The sequence below is a fragment of the Felis catus genome, chromosome F1, assembly GCF_018350175.1.
Source record: "Felis catus isolate Fca126 chromosome F1, F.catus_Fca126_mat1.0, whole genome shotgun sequence".
In the NCBI taxonomy this organism is placed as follows: Eukaryota; Metazoa; Chordata; class Mammalia; order Carnivora; family Felidae; genus Felis; species Felis catus.
Genome location: NC_058384.1, coordinates 41,555,770 through 41,581,098, shown reverse-complemented (window position 1 = coordinate 41,581,098; position 25,329 = coordinate 41,555,770). Strand labels below are relative to the sequence as shown.

The following is a 25,329-nucleotide window of genomic DNA, read 5'->3' as shown; positions in this document are numbered from 1 at the left end:
CCTCCCGGAAGAGTTTTAATAAAATCACCAAAGTAAAAATCAATCGCGTGTGCTCGGCACGTCCCCGTTGGTCACCTCTCGTCACTATTTCACGACAGCCCTCGCGGGGTAGGAAAGCACCGGACGAATGAGTGCCCATCTGACAGATGAGGAAACTGAGGTTCCAAGCAATCACGTGATCCGCCCAATGCCACATGGAAGGCGGTGGCACTTTCCTGTGCTTCCTCACACACGTCTACACTGACCAAAAACAGCCAGAGGGTTGAAGAACCACTCTTCCCCTTGGGCCAGCTGACTCAACTGTCGAAAAAAGCCCTCCACACCTCCTTCCTGTTGGCCCTGCCCCCTACCTCCCTACCGGTGGCCCCGCCCCTTACCTCCCTACCGGTGGCCCCATCTCCCCTTCCATGCTTACCTCCCCTTTCCCCTTCCAATCACTGTCCATGCGTATCTCCTGAGGGCTTGAGGTCAAGCACCATCTCTGTCCCCCAAGCTAATGGAGAATTATTCTCGGGAAAGATAACTGATGGCCATTGAGCATTCGCTGCAAACAAGGCACATGAATGCATGCATGCATGGGTGCACTTGCTCCACAGATGGGGTGTTTTCTGTGCCAAGCGCCGGTCTCTGTGCTTGGTATTAGGTAAAGGACCCTGGCCTCTCCACAGCTCACATTTTGGGCAAAGAGACAGACAACATGGAAATAAATACACAAGACAATTACAGGTTGCCGTGTGTCCTTTGAAGGAAATGAACAGATTATGTCAGGGGATAGAGCTTTCCAGCCTTTTCTGCGTCATGACACACAGAGAAAATGACAACATCTGGATGACACGGAAAACGGACGAGGCTGCCCGTGGGCGGTGACGGCGCCCCCACCGAGGGCAGAGAGTTTCAGCGTCCTGGGAGCTCCCCACTTCCCTTTAAACCAATCCAGCCAGTAACCAGCATGTCTTCTGCCCACACACCGCCCTGGAGTGAGTGCCAGGGGCTGGGGCCCGCCCGACTCTGTGCCGAGGAGCTGGCTCAGCGCAGCAACTTGCCCAGTTGTTATTTTCCAATGCAGCCTCTGAGATGGATGGAGTGCCCTCCTGAGCATGTAAACAGCTCCTGAGACCCACAGGGGTGGAAGGGGAGGCCTCCCTAGGACTCCATTTGCTTCTGTCCTGTGCCTGCAGAATCCGTGGCTTTCTTCTTCACGGCGATGGTACTTAAGGTCCCTCTCACCCTGGACACCTCTCCAAGCACCAAAGCCCCCTGCTCTGTGAAGGTTTATAGGGATGGGAAGGGGAACGATTGGAGGGGAGGGAGAAACCAGATCCCCTCACCCCATCTAGAAAGCAAGCACTAGAAGGTACTTTGGGAACCTCATTTCCAATCTCCTTATCGTTCCAATGGGAGAAATGGGGACCCTGGCTGACTCTGACACCTTCAGTGTGGTGCCCCCTCCCCTACTCTGATCATAGGGTCCTCGTGTCCCCGGAGCACCAAGACGCCTTGAAGGCACCCAGTTCGCTTGTGCCTCCTTAAGTTTTCTTACACATAATCCTTGCTATCTTGCTGCAACTGAAGCCCATTCCCACCTCTTGGACCACCAGCAGGATGGCCAGCCTGGTGCACACACTGAAAGTCAGAGACTGGAATTTGCAGCCTACTAGATCAACCCTTTCTCTGTAAAATGAGACAGTGGGCCCCACTTCAGAGGGTAAGGACAGACGAAATAACATAAGGGAAGTAGTCTGTGAACACCCCACCAATGCTCCTGTGCCTGAGCTCCTACCCGTCGAAGCCCCTAGAAACGCTCCCACTTGGAAAACCTCCAGTGTCTCTAGATGTTCAGCAAAACACAGCCTAACGGCTCTGCAGATATCTGGCTCCGGGCTCGTTACTGATGATCTGGAAGTGCTCCCCACACATCCCATGGTGAAAGAAGCTCTAGGTGAGTCTAGGGGGCAAGACCAAAGGAGCACGGACCGTTCTGCCGGGAGAGAAGGCTGACATTGCCATGGCTGCCGCGAGGTTGGGGGAAGCGGGTTTCCAGGGTGAGCCTCAGCAGGACCAAATGGGGCTGCGGCTGTGGAAGGCTGGGGGCCAGGCACCCCCGCTCCTGACCCCACCATCGCGGCCCATCGCACATCCGATTTATATCCATTTATCGTTTACAGAGCCCTGTACATTCACGTCTCAGGTGATCCCCACAACCACCCTGGGAATGCAGCACGTAATGGGATTACCATTTCACAGATTAGGAACTCCAGGCCCCGAAACGGCCGATAACTTATCAGGGTCTCGTGACTCTGAGACCAGTTCTCCTTCGGGGCACCAGGCTCCCTACAGGTCACTTAGATACAGGCTGACTGGCAGAGTGGCAATGCTTTAAAATGGGAACATCTGGACCCTGTCCAAAGAGGGTCTGCCCAGAGAAACGGGGATGGACAAGGTGACCTCATGTTGTCATCTAGCCTGGGGACTGGGGGGGGGGGCGGGGGGCACCCAGGACCCACACCCGGGCAATGATGACCCGCTGAGAGAAGAGAGGGAGGATGCAACTTCTCACTAGAGAGGCGCCCACACCCCTCCTCCCCTCACCCTTCCTGACTGTCTGGAGCCCCGGGGTTAAAGCTTTCCTGGGGCTCCTCCAGGGCCAGGTCCCAGCAGACCTGCAGCTTAGGGTATCAGTTCTCATCTGTTTTTCTTGCTATTTTCTCCATGGTGGGAAACGGCTGGACCCAGGACCTTAGCTGAGGTGGGGCGGGCTCTCACAGGAAGGGCTGTGTCCCAGGGCCAGGGAGAAACTCACCTCTTCCCACACGTGGGAAAGAGAAACAGAGGCTGCAAGTCCTGGGGCACACATGGGGTGGGGCAAGTTGAATGTTCTCCAATGCTTGGGGGCTATCCCTCCCAAGTTGGGGCCTGAGGCCACACCACCCCCGCGGCTGTGTGGGGAACTAGCCAGACAGACGGCTGTCCTCAGGAGCGTGCAGTCTCAGATAGACATGGGGGGGGGGGGGCGGCGAGGGAGCAAACTTTGGAGACATCAAAACACAGGGCAGGCAGCACCTTCCGGACATCATTGAAGGCACCAGCCCCATCACCTCCAGTATCTCCCTCACAGTGCTGAAAATCCCACCATTGGTGAGATAGGTCCCTTTGGGTTAAGAATTGGCCTCTATGGGTATGATTTTTAAAAGCCAAGACAGCACTAACTCAGAGTATGAATTCGCTTATGAGCCAGCACCTTCCTGATGACAGTGAAAACATGGAAAGACTGTGCACCTGGAGTAGAGGGGTGGCAGGCTCCGAGAGGGAGAGGAAGAGCTTCGGGAAAGAGGGGCAGGGGAGTTCTCATCCCTGAGCGCCGGCCCGGCTGAATGAGGAAGAATCTTCTACCACAGATGCTGCCAGAGCAAACGTGGTTCAGAGGCGGACATAGGGGGAAGGTCTACAAATCCCACGCTCAAGAGGGCAGGGCAGAGGATGCCGTTGCCACACAGGGCAGGGGTGCCACACGGGAAAGGGGAGGTTCCGGAGGCTAAGGGGGGGGGGCATCGAAAAAATAACAGCTAATTGATCAGTAAAGATGACAAGAACAATGCCGATAGGAGCTAACACTTACTGATATTTTTCGTGGGCCAGGCACTGACTAAAGGCAGTCCTATGAGTTAGGTATTGTTATGGTTATTATTTCCATTTTTTTCAACTACAGGAACCGAGACTCCGATGATGAGACCCGTCCAAGGTCCCTCAGCCAGACAGAGGCAGAGACAGAACTTCTAAGATTCAGATCGTTCCAAGTCCAAAGCTCAGGCTGGACCCAACTCTGGCACTCCCGTAAGTTGGGGTTGAGGGGGGTTGGAGGGTGGAACCCCAGAGTGGAAGGGAGCCACGGTGAGCCTTGCCTGCTCCAGACAAGCTGCTTGGATTGAGCCGTTCTGAAGATGCCATTAGACCTGCCTGGGAGCCTCCCTCCTCCCTCCGGGTCTGACCTCTTCATAGCCCCCAGACTGGTCTGTTCGTGAGCCGCCTAGATGTGTAGCGGCAGGTGTCGGGGCAACCCAGCGGGCAGGGTACCTCCCTTTGATTCACTAAACAGATACTCACTGGGCACCTTTAGGGTTCAGAAACATTGAAATATTGAAGAGAACGGGCTCTCATGAAAGTAACTTTCTCGAAGCAAGGGGACAGGAAATGGACGTAAAAAACAAACAGATCATCTCAGACAGTGAAGTCAACAGGACTCCCCGAGGGAGTGAGCAGCTGCTGGGCAGAGGGGACCCTCTGAGGAGGACACGCTGAACTGAGCGCCGAACGATCACCAAGAGCCAACCAGGCAACGATGAGGGCGGTGGCGGCGGGGGGTGGGCAGAGCCTTCCGGCAGAAGGCACGGCCGGTCCGCTTGAAAACTACAAAAATTTGAAAACACACTAGTAATAGGCCTTAAGTGTGGAGGGCTTCATGCTGCTATAGTAAGGTGGTTTTGAAAATTATAAACAAAACAAAACAAGGTAAGGCAGGTGCAGGTGCTGAGGCCGGAGGTCAAGGCACAGAGAGCAGCAAAGGAGGCCAGTGAGGGCAGGGACACACCTAGGGCCGGGAGAGTCACAGTAAAGGTTCTGGGGTGTATTCTAAGTGCGGGGAAGCCATGGCACATAAAAGAGTAATGTCATCCAACGTCTGTTTTTAAAAGCTCCCTCGGACCGCCATGTGGAGAATGAGTTGTGGCCGGGAAAGCAAGAAAACCACAGGGAGGCTATTTTAGCCATCCAGGCAAGAGATTAGGTGGTGTTCTCTGGTCAGCACAGGGGCAGGGGACAATGGACGGCTTTAAGGCGCACTTGGGAACCGAGCCAATGGGACCTGCTGCTGAGTCTGGCCGTCCAGGTGAGAGGAAGAATCATCAAGCTGATGCTCATGTTGTGATCCTGGCCACTGGGCAGAGGGAGATACCGTTTCCTAAGTCTCCCCGACCCCTGGCTGTTCCGGGGGCCCCTCCCCTTACTCTGAACCCCAGTCCTCTTGCCCACGAGGTCCGCACCGCATCGCTGGGCCCTCGCTTCTGTCCAGCTGGGGGCAGATGCTTTCTGTCCATCTCCCCTCATTCAGAGCTCAGCTCAGACGTCACTTCCTCAGAGAAGCTTCCCTGACCGCCCTGCAAGACAGCCCCCATCACCCTGTGCCTCTTGCCGTTTAATTCCTTTTTTTTTCTTTTTTCTTTTAGAGAGAGTGAGAGAGAGAGAGTGCAAGAGTAGGGGAGAGAGACAGAGAGAGAGAGAGAGAGACAGAGAGAGAGAGAGAGAGAATCTCAAGCAGGCTCCACGCTCAATGCAGCGTTCGATCCCACCCCCCTGGGATGATGACCCGGGCCAAAATCAAGCCAAAATCCATCAGACACTCAGCCGACACAGGAAGTGATAAGCTCTATCAGGAAAATTAGGGCCACCCAGGCGCCCCTAATTTTCCTGATAGAGCTTATCACTTCCTATCTCTCTCTCTCTCATTCTGTCTTCACATATATATACACATATATGCATTTATCATCTGTTTTTCTCCAGCAGAATGTGAGCTCCGCTCAGGACAGGGCCCTATTTTGCAGGCTCCCCACCGCAACCCTGGTACCTCGAACAGCGTTCAATCACTATTTGCTGAACAAATGAATAGATACGTGTAGAAATGGGTAAGTGAATCCACACAGCCATTTATTCAATCACTTATGATTTATCCCATGATAAATAAAATTTATTCAGTGAGAAATAAAAAAGGATTTATTCAATCATCTACGATTGGTTGAGGACCTATCACAGGAGTACATCTCAGGGCACCAGAAATAAAAGATTAAACGGTAGCTGCTCAGTTGGAGAAGGTCAGATAAGAAAGGCATAGCCAGAGCCCTGGAAGTAATCATAGTGCCCTGGATGAGAAAAAACCATTCCCTGGTTCATTCCCCGCTGCCCTGGGAGCTGTGGGAGCCCACTGATGAATTGGGTAACTACTGGTCTCCTGCTTAGGTCCTGGGACGTAAGGCCGCTCTGACGAGGGCCTCTTACGAGAGGTATGAGAAACAGCCACCAGGTCACCTGCCAGCCCCCAACACTTCCACGGCGGCCCAAAGCCCAGCGCTGCCCCTGCGAACCGTGGCCAGAACTAACTTCCCCAGTCTTCCAGCCTGCAGCCCAGAGAAGATGTCTCCATCTCAAGCGAAATCCTAGTGGGAGCCATGGGCGTGCCCCTCCTCATGGGTCCCATGCCTCATGAATAGGCTCCTTTTCACAAATTACTTCCAGTCAGAGGCCCTAGCTGTGCACAGAAGGGAGGCCTCTCCCTGCCCAGAGCCTCCGAGGGAGGATCTTTCTTCCTGCGCATGACGAGGCACTGACTTTTCGGTGGACCCTGAGAACGTGAGCAAAAACCCTCCTCAAAGCAGGCCAAAGCTCCGAAAGTCACCTGGTGATGAACAGACCACAAGACGGGGGCAGGAAAGAAGACTCTGACAGAGAGAAGAGAAGGGGGGAGACCCGAAAGATCTCTCTTTGGTGGATGGAGAACTTGCCAAACAGAGGAAGTGTTCAGGGCACTTTGTCACTGCACACACAAGACCTGGGCCTGAAGCTGGCTGTCCCCAGCCTCCCTCCTCCTTCTGCCCTGCTGTGTGTCACCAGGGGCTGAGCCCTGCAGGCTGTATTTCCCAAGCTCCTGAGTCGGTGGGAGTCTGTGGGGGGAGCACTGGAGCACCGAGGGAGGAGAGGAAAGCCAGGATCGTTCTACCCCTCTCTGTGAGTCTTATGCAGCCGTTACATCGGCTCCTTGGCCTTACCTCCCAGCAGACGTGCCCACAGTGGTCCCAGCTTCCACCAGCCCCTGGGCCCCAGGACCCACCTCCTCCCTTTGTCCCTCGGCCCAGGGCTACCTTCCCATGGCTGCTAATCTCTGGGTTACCTCACTATCCCGTCTGGCCTCTCAGATGCTTCCTCACCTGTGGAACCAATTCCTGGCATTCAAGGCCCTCAGCCGTAAACACCTCAATGATCTCTGAGTTCCCCGTTAGACCCCAGCCGCTCAGAAGTGAAGCCAGAACAGGAGGAACTGAACACAGTCATCACAGAGAACTCCCTGCCAGGGGGATGAGAGAACTGACCAGACTCTTCACAAGTATGTGTTGACTCAGGAGAGAGAGAGAGAGAGAGAGAGAGAGAGAGAGAGAGAGAGAGAGAAGCCACATGGCCATTTTGGAAAGGGCTGAATGTGGCCTTGTTGGAAGACAGGGGTGATGAAGTGTCCTGTCAACTGTTGAGGCCAGGGAAGGTCCTCAGGTCTGGCTGTCCCTGTTTCCCAGTCACGTGGCCAGAGCACTGGGCCCGAGGGCTGGGGAGGGGAGCGGGGAGCTGTCAGCGTGTATCTGCAGCCCTACGGGTTGGAGAGTCGGGAACTGAACCCTCCACCTCTCCTTCCCTCTTCCTCGGTGTCTGAGAAGGAGCGAGGCTACATTGTTCGGCTCCCCTCCTTCCTGCCTCCCTTCTTGTCAAGAATCTTGGCCACTTGCAACTGGAAACTTGGATCTCGAGACCAGGGAAGTAAGGCTTTCAGACTATTAAACTACTTCCTGCAGAGAAATTCTTCCTCCCAAAGGAGAACAGGAAAGCAGATACAAATCAAAGGTGCTGGGCACACTCCAGGGGCCAAATATTTCACAGTTACCTTGCCCAGGGGAGTCTGGATCAGGGGTCACGGGGAGGGGCCAGGATGCCTGGGTCCTAGTAACCCTGCCTTGAATTTTGCTCCCTTCAGACCCTGTGGCATCAGCTACCGTGTCTGATACGAGTGTCACCAGTCCCCAAGAGGGAAGGAAATCTGTCTGATACCTCCAGGACCAGCCCAAAGGCTACAGAGAGAAGGAGCGGATGCTCTGAGCAACTTGAAAGAAAAGAGCCGGATAAATTGATTAGGCCATTAGTGTAAATGGTGGAAATAGCTCCTGGTCACTTGCTAAGGACAGATCACTCCACAGCCTGGTGGGCAGACCATCAAGTGTGCGTATGTGATTCAGAAACCAGCCGCCTCCCCACCCCTCCCCGCTAGAGATTCAGAGCCTCTCCCTTGGATCTGGGAGTGAGCAGAAAAAAACATAGCTCCTGCCCCAAAGGAACTCTCTGTCTGACAGGTAGGCACAGCCCCTGCCCCAAGGGAGCGGCCAGGGTGACGAGAGAGCAGCCCCTGCCGAAACACACAAGGCCGAGGTTCCCGGCATGAAGCCCAGGCTCACAGGCTGCACGTGTAGCTGGCATCACCAGTCCTGCCCCAGGCCTGCGTGCCACCCCACGAAGCACCTCTTCTCTGTGGGTGTGCCTTCCCTGATCCTTACAGAGAGGGATCTGGATTTGTCAGAGCTGCAAAGGCGGCTGCAGGGGGTAGGGCGTAGGGAGCAGGGTTCTCTGATTCGGAAGAGGCACGTTTTCCAAGTACATCTGCCTGCCATCCTCAGTCCTTTCCCCCAGCCGAGGGTGAGTCGGAATGTCCCCGAACAGACGATGCCCTGGGTGATTTTGAGATGCAGTCACCTCCTCCCCACCCACCATGGGAAGCAGCTCTCTGACTCCCAAGGCCAGGTGTGGCCCCACATCCCAGTGACCGGGTGGCCCTGAAGAAGGAGGGGGTCTGACCTGATCAGTCAGCTCGGGGAAACCGGACCCAGACCTCGGCATTCCTGGCCATTTCCTGCTCTGAGACTTAATTCTCTCCTGCTGTCAGGTAAGGTCAGGATGGCAAAAAGACCAAGGCCAAATGGCCCCACCTGCCGAGGGTGACTTTCTGACTCATCTGGTGGGTGGGACGGAAAAACCCACCCTGTCTGCATACGGATTTAATGGCCTGTGAGTGGTTGGTGCAGCGAGGCCTTTACTGTGACGACCGTGGTGGTGAAGGGCCAAATTCCTTTTCCAGTGAAGTGGAAAGACCTGCCTCTGGGGAGAGGGACCTGATGGGATCATTTCCACAGGCCTCTCTGGCCTCTTCAGACAGTGGCCACTGACAAGAGGCAGCCAAGAATCTTCCAGTGTGTCTGGCACGTCAGCGGGGCAGGGCAGGAGGGGCCTGGGAACGTGCGCACCTCCCTGGGCTCGAGGGCATAGAGGGGCCCATGCTGCCTGTCCGCGTGGCAGCAACCTCAGGACCCCCAAAGAGACAGAGTCCTCTCTTGGGGTCCTTCCTTGTGGTGTGGGTCAGGAGAGAGGGTTTCCCGTCCAGGCCCTGCTGGGAGTGAGCTGGTCTAGGTGAGACCCCTCCCCTCTGGGGCATCTGTGTCCTCAATCGAGATGATGTGGGACTAAGCCAGATGTCTCTCCCAAGCTCTGCACGGTGTGCCCCCTCTCCTGGAATGCGTTTGATCATCCTATATAGAGAGCTGAGCTTGGCGCTAACAGAATGTGGGGCTGGAGGGGAGGGGGGGTGGCCTGAGACCCAAACTCCTCTCCCAGTGCGGGGAGGAGGGACCCGAGGGCCGTGGGGGTGAGGCACACACAGTCTCCCAGAAGGGAGTTCCTCCCCTCAGCTTTCGTGTTCTAGCTATGTGCCCCACAGACAGGATGATGGGCAGTGACAAAGGCCAGAAAGAGAAGCGTGCGTGGGGGGTGAGTGAAGGAGTAAGTGAATGAATGAAGTGTGCTGCAGAGTCAGAGTCCGCTCTGTTGAATGAGTTGAACGAGTTCAAGCTGCGGCTCCACCAGTTAACAGCTCGTGGCCTTGAGCAAGTAACCACTGGAGCCTCAGCTCTGTCCTCGGCACAATGGCCTTCCTGAGAAGACTGCCCTTTGCTGGCTCACTGTGACCGCGGGGCTGGTGCGCTAACTAACTTGTCTAGGCCCTGGGTCAATAGTGGCAGCTGGGGCCTAGCGTTGTCACCTCACCTTATCACTTCACCACCCAGGGGACACCCCTGACTCCACTGGAAAATACGGTCAGCTCCTAAAGAGATACAAAGCAGGTTGCAGGGACACAGATTAAAAAGTTGCTGGGGCGCCTGGGTGGCTCAGTCGGTTAAGCGTCCGACTTCGACTCAGGTCGCGATCTCGCAGTCTGAGTTCGAGCCCCGCGTCGGGCTCTGTGCTGACAGCTCGGAGCCTGGAGCCTGCTTCTGATTCTGTGTCTCCCTCTCTCTCTGCCCCTCCCCTGTTCATGCTCTGTCTTTCTCTGTCTCAAAAATAAATAAACGTTAAAAAAAAAAAATTTTTTTTTTTTAAAGTTGCTTGCTTCATTTTGGAAGACTGGCCACATGGCTTCTAGTTTCTCTTTGCAGGAGCTCTCCCACCTAACTCAACCTTGGTACAGAATTAGTCTGTGTTCCCTGATCTGCCTGGGGTGGGGAGGGGGCAGGGGAGGGTGGGAGCTTGCTCAGCCCAGCACGAAACCCCACACAGGGCCCTGGAGGAGCCCTACTCCCTAGCTGGGCCCAGTAAAGCTCTCTCGGGGGAAGTGGCCGGTGTGGAGACTGCAGACAGCAGCAGGGCAAACTCAGGAGGAGCCCACGTTCTTTCTCCTTCCTCCCTTCCGAGCATCTCCTGGCCTAGAAACCACGGGATAGTCAGCATCTGCCTAAAAGCCTATGTCCATCACGGGACCATAACGTAACCCCCGCCAGGGAGATCCCATGCAGACTCCAGAGCATCCCAAAGGCAGTAGCCCAGCTGGGACCCAGGAGACAGGCCTTCTGCGCCGCGGCTGAGCCTGGAGTCACAGGCAATGCCTCTGCCAGACCCTCCCCAGCCTAGGAGACGGGGATGCTCGTCCTGGGGAGGCAACTGTTCCCAGGGGGCTTCCTAACGTTCAGAGCCTCTAGCCCTCTCCTCTAGAAAAGATGTGACAGATGGCAGAATGTGGGAGGACAGAGAGGGCAGGGGCAATTCTCCACCTTGGAAATCTTTCCAGAGTCCACTCCCGCCATCAGGCCTCCACTCCAGAGCCTCTGCTTTTGTGTCAGGAAATCCTTCCCAGGTCTAAGTCCAGTCCCTTCTGCTGCCTCACCATCCAAAAGCGGGACTGCTCTTAGGACCTGGAAGGAGCTGTGTGTTCCCCCCAGGTCCTGGCCTTTCTCCCCACGGACATCCAGCCCAGTGGGGTTTGGAGCTCAAATAACAGCAGTGAGAACCCCAGCACTTTCCCACGGTTGCTGGTCGGCATCTCCCGATGCTTTGTTTGCCGTGTATCTCACTGCACGTGTGCACTTTCACCGAGCCCCACACGGCCAAGTCCCCGGCCAGGCCCAGCCCAGACTCCAGTCCTTCCCAGCCAACAGCGCACGGGGGAGAACGGGGCAACAGCCGCTGGCCCTGAGCCCCGCCAGCCCCCCACCCTGCATTGGCTCAGGTGGCCCCCCTCCATTCTGCCCCAGCCACAGAAATGAGCTGGGGGGGGCCCAGAAGCAGTGAAGGGGGGCACCTGCACCCACACTCCCCCGGGTGGACTCAGGGAGGGCACAGATCCCCCTTTCCAGGACAGCATGTGGCAGGAGGTAGGATGTTGGCTCTCCTGGGTCACAGTTTGGAGCCTGACGCCCTCCTCCTCCCCACATGGGACAATAAGTTGAATTCTTTGTTTTCCTCTGGAGCATAAAACCCCAAGTACCCTCAGAGCAGCACCCAGGTCTGCTTCAGTGTTGTGTCCTAGCAGCTGCCACGGTGCCTGGCACACGGCAGGCACCCAACAATATTCGGGGAAGGAAAATGGATTCGTATAAAACGCTCAGTTAAAACCAGAGAAGGCTGAAAAAGAGGGGGCAGGTGGAAGAAATAAGGAACAAATCTAATGACATAGAAAGCAATTACAAACACAGTAGATATTAATCCATGTCAATAATCACTTTTTTTTTTATTTTTTTTCAACGTTTTTTATTTATTTTGGGGACAGAGAGAGACAGAGCATGAACGGGGGAGGGCCAGAGAGAGAGGGAGACACAGAATCGGAAACAGGCTCCAGGCTCTGAGCCATCAGCCCAGGGCCTGACGCGGGGCTCGAACTCACGGACCGCGAGATCGTGACCTGGCTGAAGTCGGACGCTTAACCGACTGCGCCACCCAGGCGCCCCAATAATCACTTTTAATGTGGATAAAGTCAGGGGCGCCCGGGCGGCGCAGTCGGTTAAGCATCCGACTCTTGATCTCGGCTCAGGTCATGGTCTCACGGTTCATGAGTTCGAGCCCCGCTTTGGTCTCTGCACCGGCAGCACAGAGCCTGCTTGGGATTCTCTGTTTCCGCCTCTCTCTCTCTCTCCCTCTTTTTCTCAAAATAAATAAATAAACATTGAAAAAAAAAAAGAAGTGTGGATAAAGTCGGAGGGAGGGTCAGAGGAAGCCTGCTCCCTCCCAGCAGACAGAAGACCCTGCACCAAGCACACACAGATCAGGCACCTGCTATGGGATCCTCGGGATTTCATGCTTGGGTCCTGCTTCTGTCACCCAGCCCAGTACCTTTAGCCACTTAATTCGATAGTTGTAGCAAGAGTCTAACCACACTTCCTTCTGCTGCAAGGCCAGCCCTTCTCCTCACGGCCAGCCCTGGGAGGAGGTGGGGCCCAGCCTGTTCTCTGCTCTGCAGGGAGCTGCCCTGCACCCCTGTCCTTTGCACAGAGCAGCCAGAGCGGCTGGCAGCGTCCCAGAGCAGGGGCCCGGCGAGGCAGCCTCTCTGAGGGCTGATCGATAAACTCATTTTCAGTCACTCCCGCTTCTGCAAAGCCCTGTAAATCACTCACATCTGCTACGACCCTGGATGGCGGAATCTCACATTACGATGTGTGTGGGGGAGGAGGAAGCTTATTAAATCCAAGCCCTTTTTTTTTTTTCCATCTACCATTCACGAAAACTTCAAAGCGTCGTGCTCAGAGCTGGAAAAAGAGGATGCGGAGGGCTGGCAGTAATGGGCCTTGGGGACTCAACCAGGCAAGAATCAGGCAGGACACGCACTGCCGCCCCAGGGGTGAGGGAGGTGGGGCTGGGGGCACCCAAGTGGCTTTTCTGATACCAATGCTGACGATCTGGGCTACTTGGAAGGTCCACCTTCGGGGGCCCCCAACATTTAAATCTTGCAGAGGCCCGACCACGTACCCCTCTTCTTCCTCCGACCTCCACGGCTGGTACTCACATCCCTGACAGCCACACACCGGTTGGCCGGGGAGCGAGAAGTTCCAGGTTAACCCAGCCCTAGCAGGCTCTTAACAGGCATTAGAGGGCCTGCCTTTGAATCAGATTCAAACTTGCCGCGTCAGCAAATTGTATCACCTCCCAGAATCCTGGCTTCTGGGTCTGTACAATGGAGCTGAGCTCTGCCGGGCCCAGCTCCCGGTGTGTCCCTCGTCACCATCTGGCATTGAGTTTTGCACGCAGTCCCTCCTTCCCTCTTTTCTCCGTCATCCCGGGAGCGATTTGCCCAAGGTCATAGAGCTGCTGACCGGAACTGGAATCGCAGCTCAGGCTGCCTCCAAAGGTGGTGTTTTGTGTGTCACACATCTGTGCTCCCGTGAGGCTGTGAGGGAAGGGAGGATAGGGACCGTAGCCTTTCATCCCTTGGTGTCCCTTGTTGTCTGAGCCTCTCAGACTCTAATAGGTGTGGGTGGCAGGACCCAATGGCACTCGGCACAATATCTGGCACAAGAGTAGCCCCCCACACCCTTGTTTGGGGAGAGGCTGACTGAGGAGCCCAGAAAAAAAGGAAAGGCATTGTCTTGTATCCTACAGGAAACAGGAACACAAGTCCCCGCCAGGTTCATCTCAAAGCCACCCGTGTGACCTGTTCCTCTTAATGGATAGCTCCCCCCCACCGTGCAGACAGCATGGGAGCCAGCTGGGAGAAGAAAGGATAAAGACGCTCCCCACCTTGGCCACATGATAATGACACAGCCCGGCACCATCGCAAAGCGCTTCGCGGCCAGGGATCCTATCTGTTGCAAACAGCTTGCCAGGTTAAAAAAGAACAGACGGTTGCCATTTTACAGATTGGAAAACTGAGGCCCAGGAAGGTTCAGTGCGTGCCCAAGGCCACAGCTTGGCTGGCTAGTGTCTGAGTTGAAACTGAATCCAGGTTCCTCTGACTTGGCCCCAGTGCTCTTTGCAGGATGCACTCTCCCTGTGGGTGGCAGAGAGGTCCTCCTGAGCCCCTCACAGCACCCCCCCTGCCGCCAGGACCCAGCCCAGGGCCTGCTGGGAGGCCCCTCTAGCCCGTCTCCACCACCCTCACCTCTGTGGACCTCGTGGGATCATTTCCGCTGCCCTGATGCTGACAACGCCTCCAGATTTAGCTTCGCTGCGCTTGTGATTCAAGCGGCCGGGCAAACGAGCACGTGCGGGCCCCGGGGCCTGAGAGAAAGCAGGCAGGGCCTAAAAGAAACCAGGCGGCAGGCCAGGTCTGCACCCACTGGCAATTTCTGCCCCAGAAATCTCAGCCATCTTAGCTCAGGCTGTGCCGATCCATCTCGCTGTCTGCAAAATCTTGTGTCCCGTGTCCATCACCGCCCAGAAGCTCTCTGAGGACAGGGGCTGCGGTTCCCAGTCTGGAAATCCCTGAGCACAGTGGCAGTGGGGAGTGGGTATTTCACAAGTAGCATCCACTTTGGTATCTGGCAGGCGCCAAGCTCCAATCCAAGTGTTGCTCCTTAGGAGCTGGGCCACAATTTTCAAGGGACTCTACCTCCCCGGTTCCTTATTTCTTTATGTGTAAAATGATGCTGATCGCAGCCTTGCAGGACTACATAAAATCAAATATGCTGACAAGGAAGGCGCTCAGTGTTGCTCCCGACACCGAGGAGATGCTCCCCGGGCGAGCACTCCCTTCCCACCAGCCCGCACCTCTCCTTCCTCGGGACCCCCTCGTCCCTGCACTCACGGAAGAGCCTGGAGCAGGAAGGGAGGTGCCCAAACACTCTCTCCAGGGCAGTGATGGAACGCACCCCTACCTGTGCACAGGGCTTTCTGCGCCTCCCAGGCCTGCCACTTCCCCAAGGCTGAGCTCCCCCCCAATGACGGCAGGCCTTGGCATGCATGTAAAGGAACCCCTCAAGCCACACTGGTGGATGGGAGTGTCAGCTGTCCACCCCAATCGCACCAGAGACAGAAGACGCGCGCGCGCGCGCACACACACACACACACACACACACACACACACACCATTATCCATCCATCCTCCCCCCTCCCACCAAACAGCAGGAAGGGGAAGAACAAGCCCCATGACCCCGGAGGGAGCCGTTAGGTTTTCACGTATCACCCTCTCAAGAGTCGCGTGAGGCAAATATTATTACTTCCATTTTCATACGTAGCACCTGAGGCTCAGAGTCTTTGCCTAAGGTCAGAACACGTAAGTAGCAGAGCCCAGGCTGGGAGGGCAGTGTGGCCAGCCTGACTCCCGAGGCACTCGGGCCTCTGTGCCCCTCGGCTCCCCTATCCTTCATCAGACTCCGCACGGACACCGCTCAGCGGATCCTAGTAACAACCCCGAGAAGCCAGCGTCCTTTCTACCAGTGAAGGTGGGGCGAGGTGGGGTGGCTTGTCCAAGGGGCAGACCCGTCGGCCTCCTGGTTCCCAGCCCCCAGTCTCCCTCTGGACTGGCCAGACTGGGAAATCACTTCTCCCCCCGTCTCGCACCCCCCCACCCCGGTTCAGGAGAAGGCCCCCTGTCCTTGATTCTCCTCACAGGTGTTTTCCTTGAACATTTTTCCTTCAAGCCTTGCCTGCAGACGGAGCTCAGACCCAGGCCGCGTGCTGACAGGCCTTTTCTAGGCCCCTCCTCGCCTAACTGACTCCAGCAGCGGGAGGAGACATCTCTGCGGACCCCTGGAGGGCCAGGGGCTGCCCCATCACCGGGGAGTTAAAGCCCGGGCCAGCCTGCACCTTGAGTCACTGCTGGTCCCCTCCCGGCCAACCTCGAGGCACGCCTCCCGCCTGGTGTGGTCGGGGAGTCTCTTCGTGGCGCACACCCTCCAGCCTGCCGGCAGCCAGCCACCGCCCGGGGGCCCATCTCACAGCCCACCTCGCAGCAGCCAGGAGCTGTCGGCAGCTCCAGCAGGTGGTAGACGCCCGAGAGGGGAGAGGCTTGCTCTTGCAACACCAGCTCCAAAGGCAGACCTGGCTCCTCTGCCAAGCGTCGGGCAGCACCCACTTCCTGACCCTCCTCATCTCCTAGCGGCAGCTCTCCATCTGGCTCCTGGGTCTCTGCTTCCCTCATGCGCCTCCAGCCCTGCAGGAGACATCAGCAACTTCTGCTACCTCAGCGCCGGGCAGTCAGGCCAGCCCTTGGGCAGCACCTGGAACTGCAGGCCAGAGCAGATTTGGGGTGCGGGTGGGGTGGGTGGGGTGGGGTAACCCTCCCTCCCCCCCATTCGTCCCCGCGCCAACATACCCCTGAACAATGGAGCCATTCTCCCCTCCCATTGCAAGAACGGTGTCTCGCCGGCAACTCTTGGTGGTAGGGATGGGGATTCGGCCCATTTTATGGATGTGAAAACTGAGACCCAAAGAGGGAAGTGATTTATCCCGAATCACCCAGCTTAAGTGTTGGAGTCAAGGCTCAAATACGGATCTTTTCATTCATCCATCCAGCCGTTCATTTAACAGTTCTGGTTACATTTGGCAGCTATGTGACTGACAGTGTGTTGTTCAGCCTCTCTGAGCCTCAGCTTCTCAGAAAATGTGGAAATTAGGGAGTCCGTATAAAGTATTCAGCGTAGGGTGTCACACATTCTAGGTGCTCAAGAATCACTCGCTACTGTTACCATTCATTCGTTGATTCATTGGACCAGTCACGGGAATAAAAAATGGGCAGAAAGCATGCTGGGCACCATGGGGACAGAGATGCATAGACCTGGACCCCCACCCCCGCAAACTGCTCGCAGGCAAGTGACGGAGATTACCTCCGTGCAGTTTGGCAAGAGCTGTGGTTAAAGCCCTTGAAGAAGAACTGTGAGCACATGAAGGTAGAGCAAGGAGGGCTTCCTGGAGGAGGTCTCATCTGAGCTGAGTATTAAAGAATGAGGAGGAATTAGACAGGAGGAGAAAAGAAAACAGCTTCCCGGGGTGTATGGGTGTGTGTCTAAGATATGGTCTTAGATGTTAAGACTCCAAGGACGCACAGGTTAAGAAGTAACTGGCCCGGAGCCAGGGAAAGTGAGTTTGAAGCACAGGTACAGGGAGGGGTGGGGCTGAGCATCCCAGGCTTGGGGGAGTGACCTTGGCTCTGTGTGCCTGGGTGCAGGCCAGGCCTACTCAGGCTTCTTGCTGCGTGGCCACTGGTAAACCGTGTCTCACCCCCCAGACTATAGGTCTGTGCCCTTGAGGACAGGACCTGTGTCGTCAGAAAACACTAGTTGACTTGACCGCACAAACTGTATTCCTTTGTCAGGGAGGATTCATGGTGGTGGGCGGGGCATGAGGGCCTTGGGGAGCACAAACAGGAAAGAGCCTTGGCTGGGACTCTTGTCTGGGCCTCAGAGAGTGTGAGCTGGGGTGGGGGGGGGAGGCAGGGGGGAGCAAACAGGGTCGAATGAAAGGTTTGGAAGCCCAGGATATTATTTTTTTTTTTATTTGTAAAGATAAAAATAAAAAGCTACAACCCCCTGCACACACACACACGCACGCACGCACACACACGCGCGCGCACACACATGCACACACAAACCCTGGTGTGCATATATGAATACACATACCCCACTAAGAGCCTGAAGCCACAGTGGCCTCCTGTCGTGATTACAGGTGGTGGTGGCAGAGGCGTCATGCCTTCCTTCACACCCCTAGCTGGCTCCCTGGCTCACTCCCAGACTGTCAGTCCCTGGGGCCGGACACAGCCACTCTGAATGGTGTCTGTGTCTCTCCCCAGCCCTCGAGGGGCCACTGTCATCAAGGCAGCCCCAGGAGGCCCATGATGTGGGGGTTGGGGAGGGTTGTGTTTACTCTGCAGGGGACGAGCCACCTTGGCAGGTGTGTCTGCTGAGTCCCCAAACACGCTGAATGTTTTCCTCCCCAGGGAGCATTTACAGAGCCAGCGGCCCCCAGGGGAGCCCTTGCTTCAGCTCTCTCAGACGCCGGCCCCTCAGAAGGACAAGGAGGGCTTGGGAGGGGCTGCTCACATCCCCTCCCCTCATAGAAACAGGAGCGTGGAGACCAGAGGGAGCCAAGCTGGGGTCCAGAGACCAGGATTCTCTCCCCAACTTGCTTGGTAAGCCCAGGTGAGACCTTTCACCGCTCTGCCTCCCAGCCCCCCACCCTCTGATCTCTTGGGAATGTTTTAATGAAATAACCCTTCATGCTCCAGTACCTCTGTGAGTGAATACAAAAGACCCAATCGACTTCTTCCCCAGGTGGCCACTCCATCTGCCCCCCCTAAGCCTTCCTTCCTCCGTGACAGCATTCTCTCATTCCTTCCCCCAACAGACACTGACTCGGCCACCTACTAGGTGCCAGCCAGACATGTGTTAGGTACTGGGATACAACGAGCAAGACAGATGGAGAGATCTACACCCTGCCCTCACAGGGCACACAACCCATTTGACACAGATCTGAGCCCGGTGGGACCCCAGGGGCCACATAACATCAAGCGGTAAATGAAAAATGAGTTAGGATTATTTGACGATAGTAAGAGCCCCCACTTCCTGAGTGCCTACTGTGTGCCAGTCTCTTAACATATCTCATCACTAGGCCTCCTAACAACCTTTAGAAGGAAGTATTAAGCAGCCTCTTGTGCAGAGGAGGAAATGGAAGCTCAGAAAGGTTAAGTAAGCACTCCAAAATGGCACAGCTCTAAGTGCTGAACCGTCTGCCTGGGGAGACTGCTTTTACCCTTCGTTCCACTGATGTAGCTCCATTAAAGCAGGGGAAGAGAGAAGCCTCTCCGAAAAGGGGATCATTACAAATATGTAGGGTAGAGGGGCTTTTGTCCAACAGACCTTCCCCTCTTGTGCCCCCACGAGAGGTTCATTGCCTGGTGAGATCCCGTTCCAGCTGGGCGGGTACGTATCAGAGCTCCTGGTTCCGCCGGGACAGAAAAAAAAAGAACTGAGAACCAGCACTTGCCACGCGGTAGTCTGGGCCCTTAGTCAGGGCGGAGAGGGGAGAATGGGAAACCAGTGGCCTCCGAGATCAGGCTGCACCGTGGCCGCTTTCTTCGGGGAAGGACAGACCGTGCTTCTCCGAGCAGGCCAGGAAGAAAGACCCAGATGGGGCTCCCCCATCCCACCCGCTCTGCCCATCGTTGGGGGGGGTGGGGAGTGCCAGAGCTGATACTTGATAACTGCTTAGTGACTACTATCCTCTTTGCTGCTGTAGCTGAAACTGCACCACTCAGTGCCCCACAGTGGCCGTCAGAGGAGCCTGTTGTCGGGGGGGTAGGGGGAGGTACAACCACCCTGCAGGGGACCAGCACAATCCATGGTGCTAGGTCTGGTGGGTTCCAGCAATGCGGGGGGGGGGGGGGAGGGGGGACATGAGGCTCTGGAGGCACACAGAGACTCCAGGGACAGCGGCACCCAAGGGAGCCTGAGGACAGACAGACCCTTGGGGGCCTTAGCGATCCCAGAAGCCACTGTGTCTCATTCTGAATGGAGCCTGGCAGCAAGGAAGAACCCCCAAGTCTGCTGTCTCCTTCTGGCAGCTTCAGGGGGCCCAAAGACATACAGCCTTATTGCTATGGTTCCAGCCTAAGAAAGCCAATAGCCTCCCAAGAAGTGAGGTGGTTCCAGCCTAAGAAAGCCAATAGCCTCCCAAGAAGTGAGGTGAGAAGACGGAACAGCTGGAGGCACCCAGGAAGCTTGTTGGGTATTCGAGGGGCTCCTTCCTCAAGGCTGTGTGAGGCAAGAAGGGGCCCACCTGCTGGGCCACATGAAAGGACAGGAAGCTGGGGAATGAGTGAGAGAGAAGGCCACCAGAGGACCCGTTATCATATCACCTCCGCTTGAGTATCTGCTAGGGTCTGAATCTCCCCCCCCAGTTTCTTCCTTCTCTGTGGACCCAGCACCGCCATCTACCCAATGGCTTCAACCATAAATCTGGGACTCATATTTGACCCCTTCTCCCATTTTGCACACCTAATCCATTACCAGTGGGTTCTAACTCTCACATACCCTAAATCTTTCCAGTTCTCTCCATCTCCACTGCCTCCTGGACTCCCTGCCCACCCCCGCCCTCCCCCCAGAGCCATGACCTCCTATAGTCTTCTCTTGCCCCCTCCGGCCCATCCTCCACACAGCAGGCAGGGTGACCTTTCTCCGTCAATGTGGCGAATACCCTGATTGAGTTCTTTCGGTGTTAAACCCCCCTCGCACACATGGAATAAATCCTATTTGGTTATGATATATTATCCTTTTTACCTTTCACCGGATTTGATTTCCTAATATTTCATTGGCTAATTCTGGCCTTTTGAAAATGTAATTTAGGTGATGTCATTCCCTGCTTAAAGCACTCAGAGGCTTCATAGCGCACTCAGAATAAAATCCAAACCCTTGCCCAGGAACCACAAGGGCTACAAGGCCCCACCTAAGTCCTCGGACACCTGTGGGTCTCTTCGGACACACTCAGGGTTTGGAGAAGCCAGAGCCAGCCACAGAGAGGAGAAAGAGGGCTTCCTTCCTTGAATTCCCCTGAAGTTATCATTGTAGCTACCGGCTTGTTTATCTGTGGACTAGCTCTCTCCCTACACCAGTTCCTAAGCTCCAGGGACCAGGGCCAACTTCTTGACCACGATTAAGACACCTAACGTCTGGTCCAAAGTCTGGCACTTCTAAATGAAGGAAGGGACTCTCCGTCCGCTCCATGCCTGAGCCAGTGCTGCTGAACGCGGCCTGTGATAAGCACAAGGCCACGCCGCCAGAGTCTCGCTTCAAATTCATCACCGTGAACTTCGGGTGGGCCCTGAATGCTGCCTCCAATTATGCTAGAGTCGAGTATAGAGAGTCTAGTCTAGACTAGAGTCTCGAGTCTACTCCCTCCCCCAGTTCCAGAGAATTATTTCCCGCTTGCTACTCTCTCCGCTGCCTCCTCCCACATCCTCCCTTTCAGCTGATGACCTTGCTTCCCACTTCACCGAGAAAGCTGAAACACTAGAAGAGAACTTCACCTGGCAGCATCCGCACCCACACGCCCTGCCTTCCTGCCTGATAGGCCATCTCCAAGCGCCTCGAAGCCAGCCCACCAGTGTCTGTCCCCACCCGGGCTGCCGAAACGAAGCCTGCACTCCAGAAATTCTCTCCTTGGCTCCAACGCCAGTTTTGCACTCTCTCCTGGATCGTGAGATAGGGGCACACGGGTGTGCCCAGGTCCCCCTCCAATCTTAGAAAACAACACAAAACAAAATGCCTGGTTCCCGCTTCGCCTGAAAGCTTCTGCCCCATTACTTTGATCCCTTTGTAACAAAATTCTCCAAAAGAGCAATCTACGCCAACTGCCTTCAATTCCTTCCTCTTCTCTCTTGAGCTTTCTCCAGTCAAGCTTTCTGCTCCCACCCCTCCGCTGACGTTGTGCTTGCTAAATCCAACAGTAATTCTCAGTCCTCACATCACTCGATCCACCGGCAGCATCTGAAACAGCCAATCCCTCACTTCTCCTTGACATACTTTCTAAGCTTCGCTTCTGGGACACCACACCCAGGGCGCTGGGGGCTCTGAGTTTTCCTCCGACATCTGAGCCTTCTCTTCTCCCCAGCCTCTCAGTGCTTGGTCCTCAGTTCCCGTCTCTCCTTTATCTGTTCTTCCGCTCTTGGAGACCTCATGGCGGCCCCTTGGGGATTTGCACACCATCCACGTGCCAATGGCTCTCACATTTATATCCCCAGTCCAGACCTTTCTCCTGAACCCCATGCTTACATATCCATCCAACCACCCGCTCAACAGTCCAGACTCAAGGTGTCTAAACCTGAACTCTATTGCTCACAAAACCTGGACCGTCCACAGCCTTTCCCGCCTTAGATAATGCCAACTCCATCTTTCCAGTGGCTTCGGACTAAAGCTTGGGTCGTGCTGGACTCTTGTTTCTCTCATATCCCACACCCAATCCATAAGCAAATTCATTGGCCCTTTCTTCAAAATACATCCAGAATTTTAACAAGTCACCGTACATTCATACAGTGGAATTCTAGCAATGAGAAAAAAAAATAACAGAAACAAAAACCAGCCAACCCACAAAAAAATTCTACTGTTTCACTCAATAATAGGGATGACTCTCAGACGTAATTTTAAGCTTCAGAAACCAGACACAAATCACTATGTGATTTCCCTTTATAAAAGTTCAAGAACAGGGAAAATCAGTCCATGGGGATAAAGGTCAGAATAGTGGTGACCTTTCAGAGGGCATGGGAGGGACACAAGGGAACCTTCAGGGGTGCTGAAAATGTTCCAAATACTGATCAGAGTGGTGGTTACATAGGTATATCAACATGCAAAAATGTATTGAGCTGTATACTTAAGACGTATGCACCTCACTATATAAACATTTTACCTTAATAAAAAATAAACTTTGAACACGCACATCCAGAATCAACCACTTCTCACTGTCATCTCTGCATCATTCTGATTCAGGGTACCTACCTCTGCTCTCATGTGATTAGCTCCTAACTAGTCCCCTGCCCGCCCCTACAGTGCAGACTCAATACAGCAGCAGAGTGAACCTTTAAAACCTAAATCAAACCATGTTGCTTCTTTGCTCTAAACCCTGCAGTGGCTCCCCATTTCCCTCAGAATAAAAGCCCATGTCCTTCCCGCAGCCTCTAAGCCAGTAGCTTATCATCTTTCCAGCCCTATCTCTGACCACTCTCCAGCTTTATCACTCCACCCTGCTGCACAGACCTCCTTGGCAGTCCCCAAATACGTCAGGTACATTCCTTCCCTAGGACCTTTGCTCCAAGTATCTCCTCCGTGTGAAATGTTCTCCCAATATCGGCACAGCATAGTCCCTCACCTCTAAGGTTTTGCCCCATTTAAAACTGCAACCCTCTCTCTCCACCCCCACCCTGGCATCCCCAATCCCACTTAGACTGCTCTTGGCACATTCTACCTTCTAATGCTCTGCATATTAGGCACTGTGTTCATTACTTAGCATCTGTCCTCCAACCCATTAGAATGCAGACTCTAGGGGGATCTTTGTTTTGTTAATGAACGTATCCTGCATCCAGAATATCTATAACAATACCTGGCACATAGGAGGCACTCAATAAGTATTTGTTGAATGGATGAATGAATGAATGAACGAATTAATAGATCAGGGCTCTGCATGAGAACAAGAAAAAGGAACCAGTTGCCCTACTCTCTCAAAGGACAGAGAAGTTCTGGAGGCAGGTGGCAGGAAGATATCCCTCAAGGGCCTCTGCCACATGACCTGGGCTGCAGAGAGTGAATGTAGAGAAGGGTCCAGCGGGCCCACCCGAGCACTTTAAGGTGTCAAGTGCCAGTCTCCTGACACCCCCACTTCCACCATAGGCAGGTTGGGAGTTTGTCCTCAGCCACCTTGGTCTGTAGGAATCCACAAGTTCAACAGTGGCTAAGAGCCCCCAGATGGAGATAGAGACCAGCCCAGCCCACCCATCTTTGTATCTACAGGTAGCCCTGCAAAGTGCCTGGGACATGGCAGGTGCTCCAAGTCAGTTTATGAAATAGATCTATGGGGGGCACCTGGGAGGCTCAGTCAATTAAGCGCCCGACTTCGGCTCAGGTCATGATCTCACGGTCCGTGCGTTCAAGCCCCGCTTCGGGCTCTGTGCTGACAGTTCAGGGCCTGGAGCCTGCTTCGGATTTTGTGTCTCCCTCTCCCTCTGCCCCTCTCCCGCTCACACTCTGTCTCTCTGCTCACACACACACACACACACACACACACACTCTCTCTCTCTCTCTCTCTCAAGAATAAAATACAACATTAAAAAAAACTGAAATAGATCTATGAAAGTCACCATGTCCCTAACATTATACCCCTAATCCCACTGGGGATAAAACTCCCAGGGTGAAGAGCAGTGCAGGAAAAGGTGCCTCATCTCCTTGTCTTTGCGGTCAGGGAAGGCCCTTGTCTCCGCCTCCCTGCCCACCCCCACGCCAGTATTTCCAAGGGGCCATGAACACCGAGGTCCACTCACCCACCTGCTTCCTCTTCCTCTCCCGTCCCATGGCTACCCACCAGCCTTTTCTCGTTCTGTATCAGTTGGCAGCCTCCTCTGGGCTTGAGTTAAGGAGACTGAGGCTGACGGGATAATTCACGCAGCCCAAGGAACCATCTGTCCTCCTTCCTCTCTGCTCTGTGCCTACCCTGCCAAGTGGAGCCAACTAGCAAGTGCCACCCTCCAAGCCTCTCCCACTCGGGGACAGCTGTCCTCACCAAGGGGCAAAGAAACAGGATGTCCAGGCCTCAGGGAATAGAGACTAGACAAGGAGGACTAGGCCCGGAGCCCAGCCGGTCCTGCCCTGCTGAGCCCAGAAAGGCAAATGGGCAGAGGAAAACCGATGCACGTCTGGGGATCTGCAGTTTCCATGAAATTGGGCAGGAGGAGTGGGGAGAGATGGAGTAAAGGGAGGTGGGAAATATTTTAAAAAATTAAAAATTAAAAAATCCTGACGGCTGGAAGCTGTGCTCCCCTAGGGTTCTAGGCTTGGCCCTGACCCTACCAACAATGTGAATTGTGGGTATCATTGTAGTTAGGATCCAAATGGCCCAAAATATAAGCATGAATAAATAAAATATGAAACCCATTTATTCAGAAAGTGCTTCCAGCCTGCCTCCTCTGTGCCAGGCACGGGGACACGTGCCATTTCGGTGTTTACCGAGCCCAGAAAAACCAGCTGGACCACGAGTGATGGGCAAAAAGTAGATGCAAGGTACCTAACAGAGGAAATTAGCCTGGTCCAGGAGGAGAGGAGGTCAGAAAAGTCCACCCGGAGGAGGGGCTCTTTTAGCCGAGACCTAAAAAGATGGGCGAAAAGACAATCCGGTTTTCACCCTCATAAAATTCTTACAGAATCATTTTTATTGACATGGGGAAATGCTCATAATGCATTAAGTAAACAAAATGGGATGGGGCATAAAACCATCCATGCTCTCAACTGTGTGAAAGTTATATTTATAATCTATCTATATTTAGAGGTACAGATATATATAGACACACATGGAAAAATTCTCTGGAACACCAAAATGTTAACACTAGTTACGCGTAGGTGGTAGAATTACTGGTGACTTTATCATCTTTACTCCCTCCTATATGTCTCAACATTTTAACAGGAAACATGGATGGCTTTCAAGCTTGGAGATTAAGTATCAAATGTCAGGACATGGCCTCTAAGGTTCCACCCGTGGCCCTCGGTAGAGGGCTTCTCGGGAGGACGTCGTGGCCATTCCAAG

General features: G+C 54.6%; 1 protein-coding gene across 3 annotated transcripts in view; it reads right to left on the bottom strand.

The window, feature by feature from the left end:
• ADORA1 (adenosine A1 receptor) overlaps window positions 1-25,329 on the bottom strand; it is a 34,234-nt gene that overhangs the window by 2,251 nt on the left and 6,654 nt on the right. Inside the window, exon 2 of one of the 3 annotated variants that reach the window (XM_019822016.3) lies at window positions 16,001-16,207. The exons of the other annotated variants lie outside the window; for them this stretch is intronic. Coding sequence (XP_019677575.2) covers window positions 16,001-16,146 — 146 coding nt within the window. The 5' untranslated portion in view covers window positions 16,147-16,207. The remainder of the gene's footprint in view (window positions 1-16,000; window positions 16,208-25,329) is intronic. 3 annotated transcript variants of the gene reach the window in all.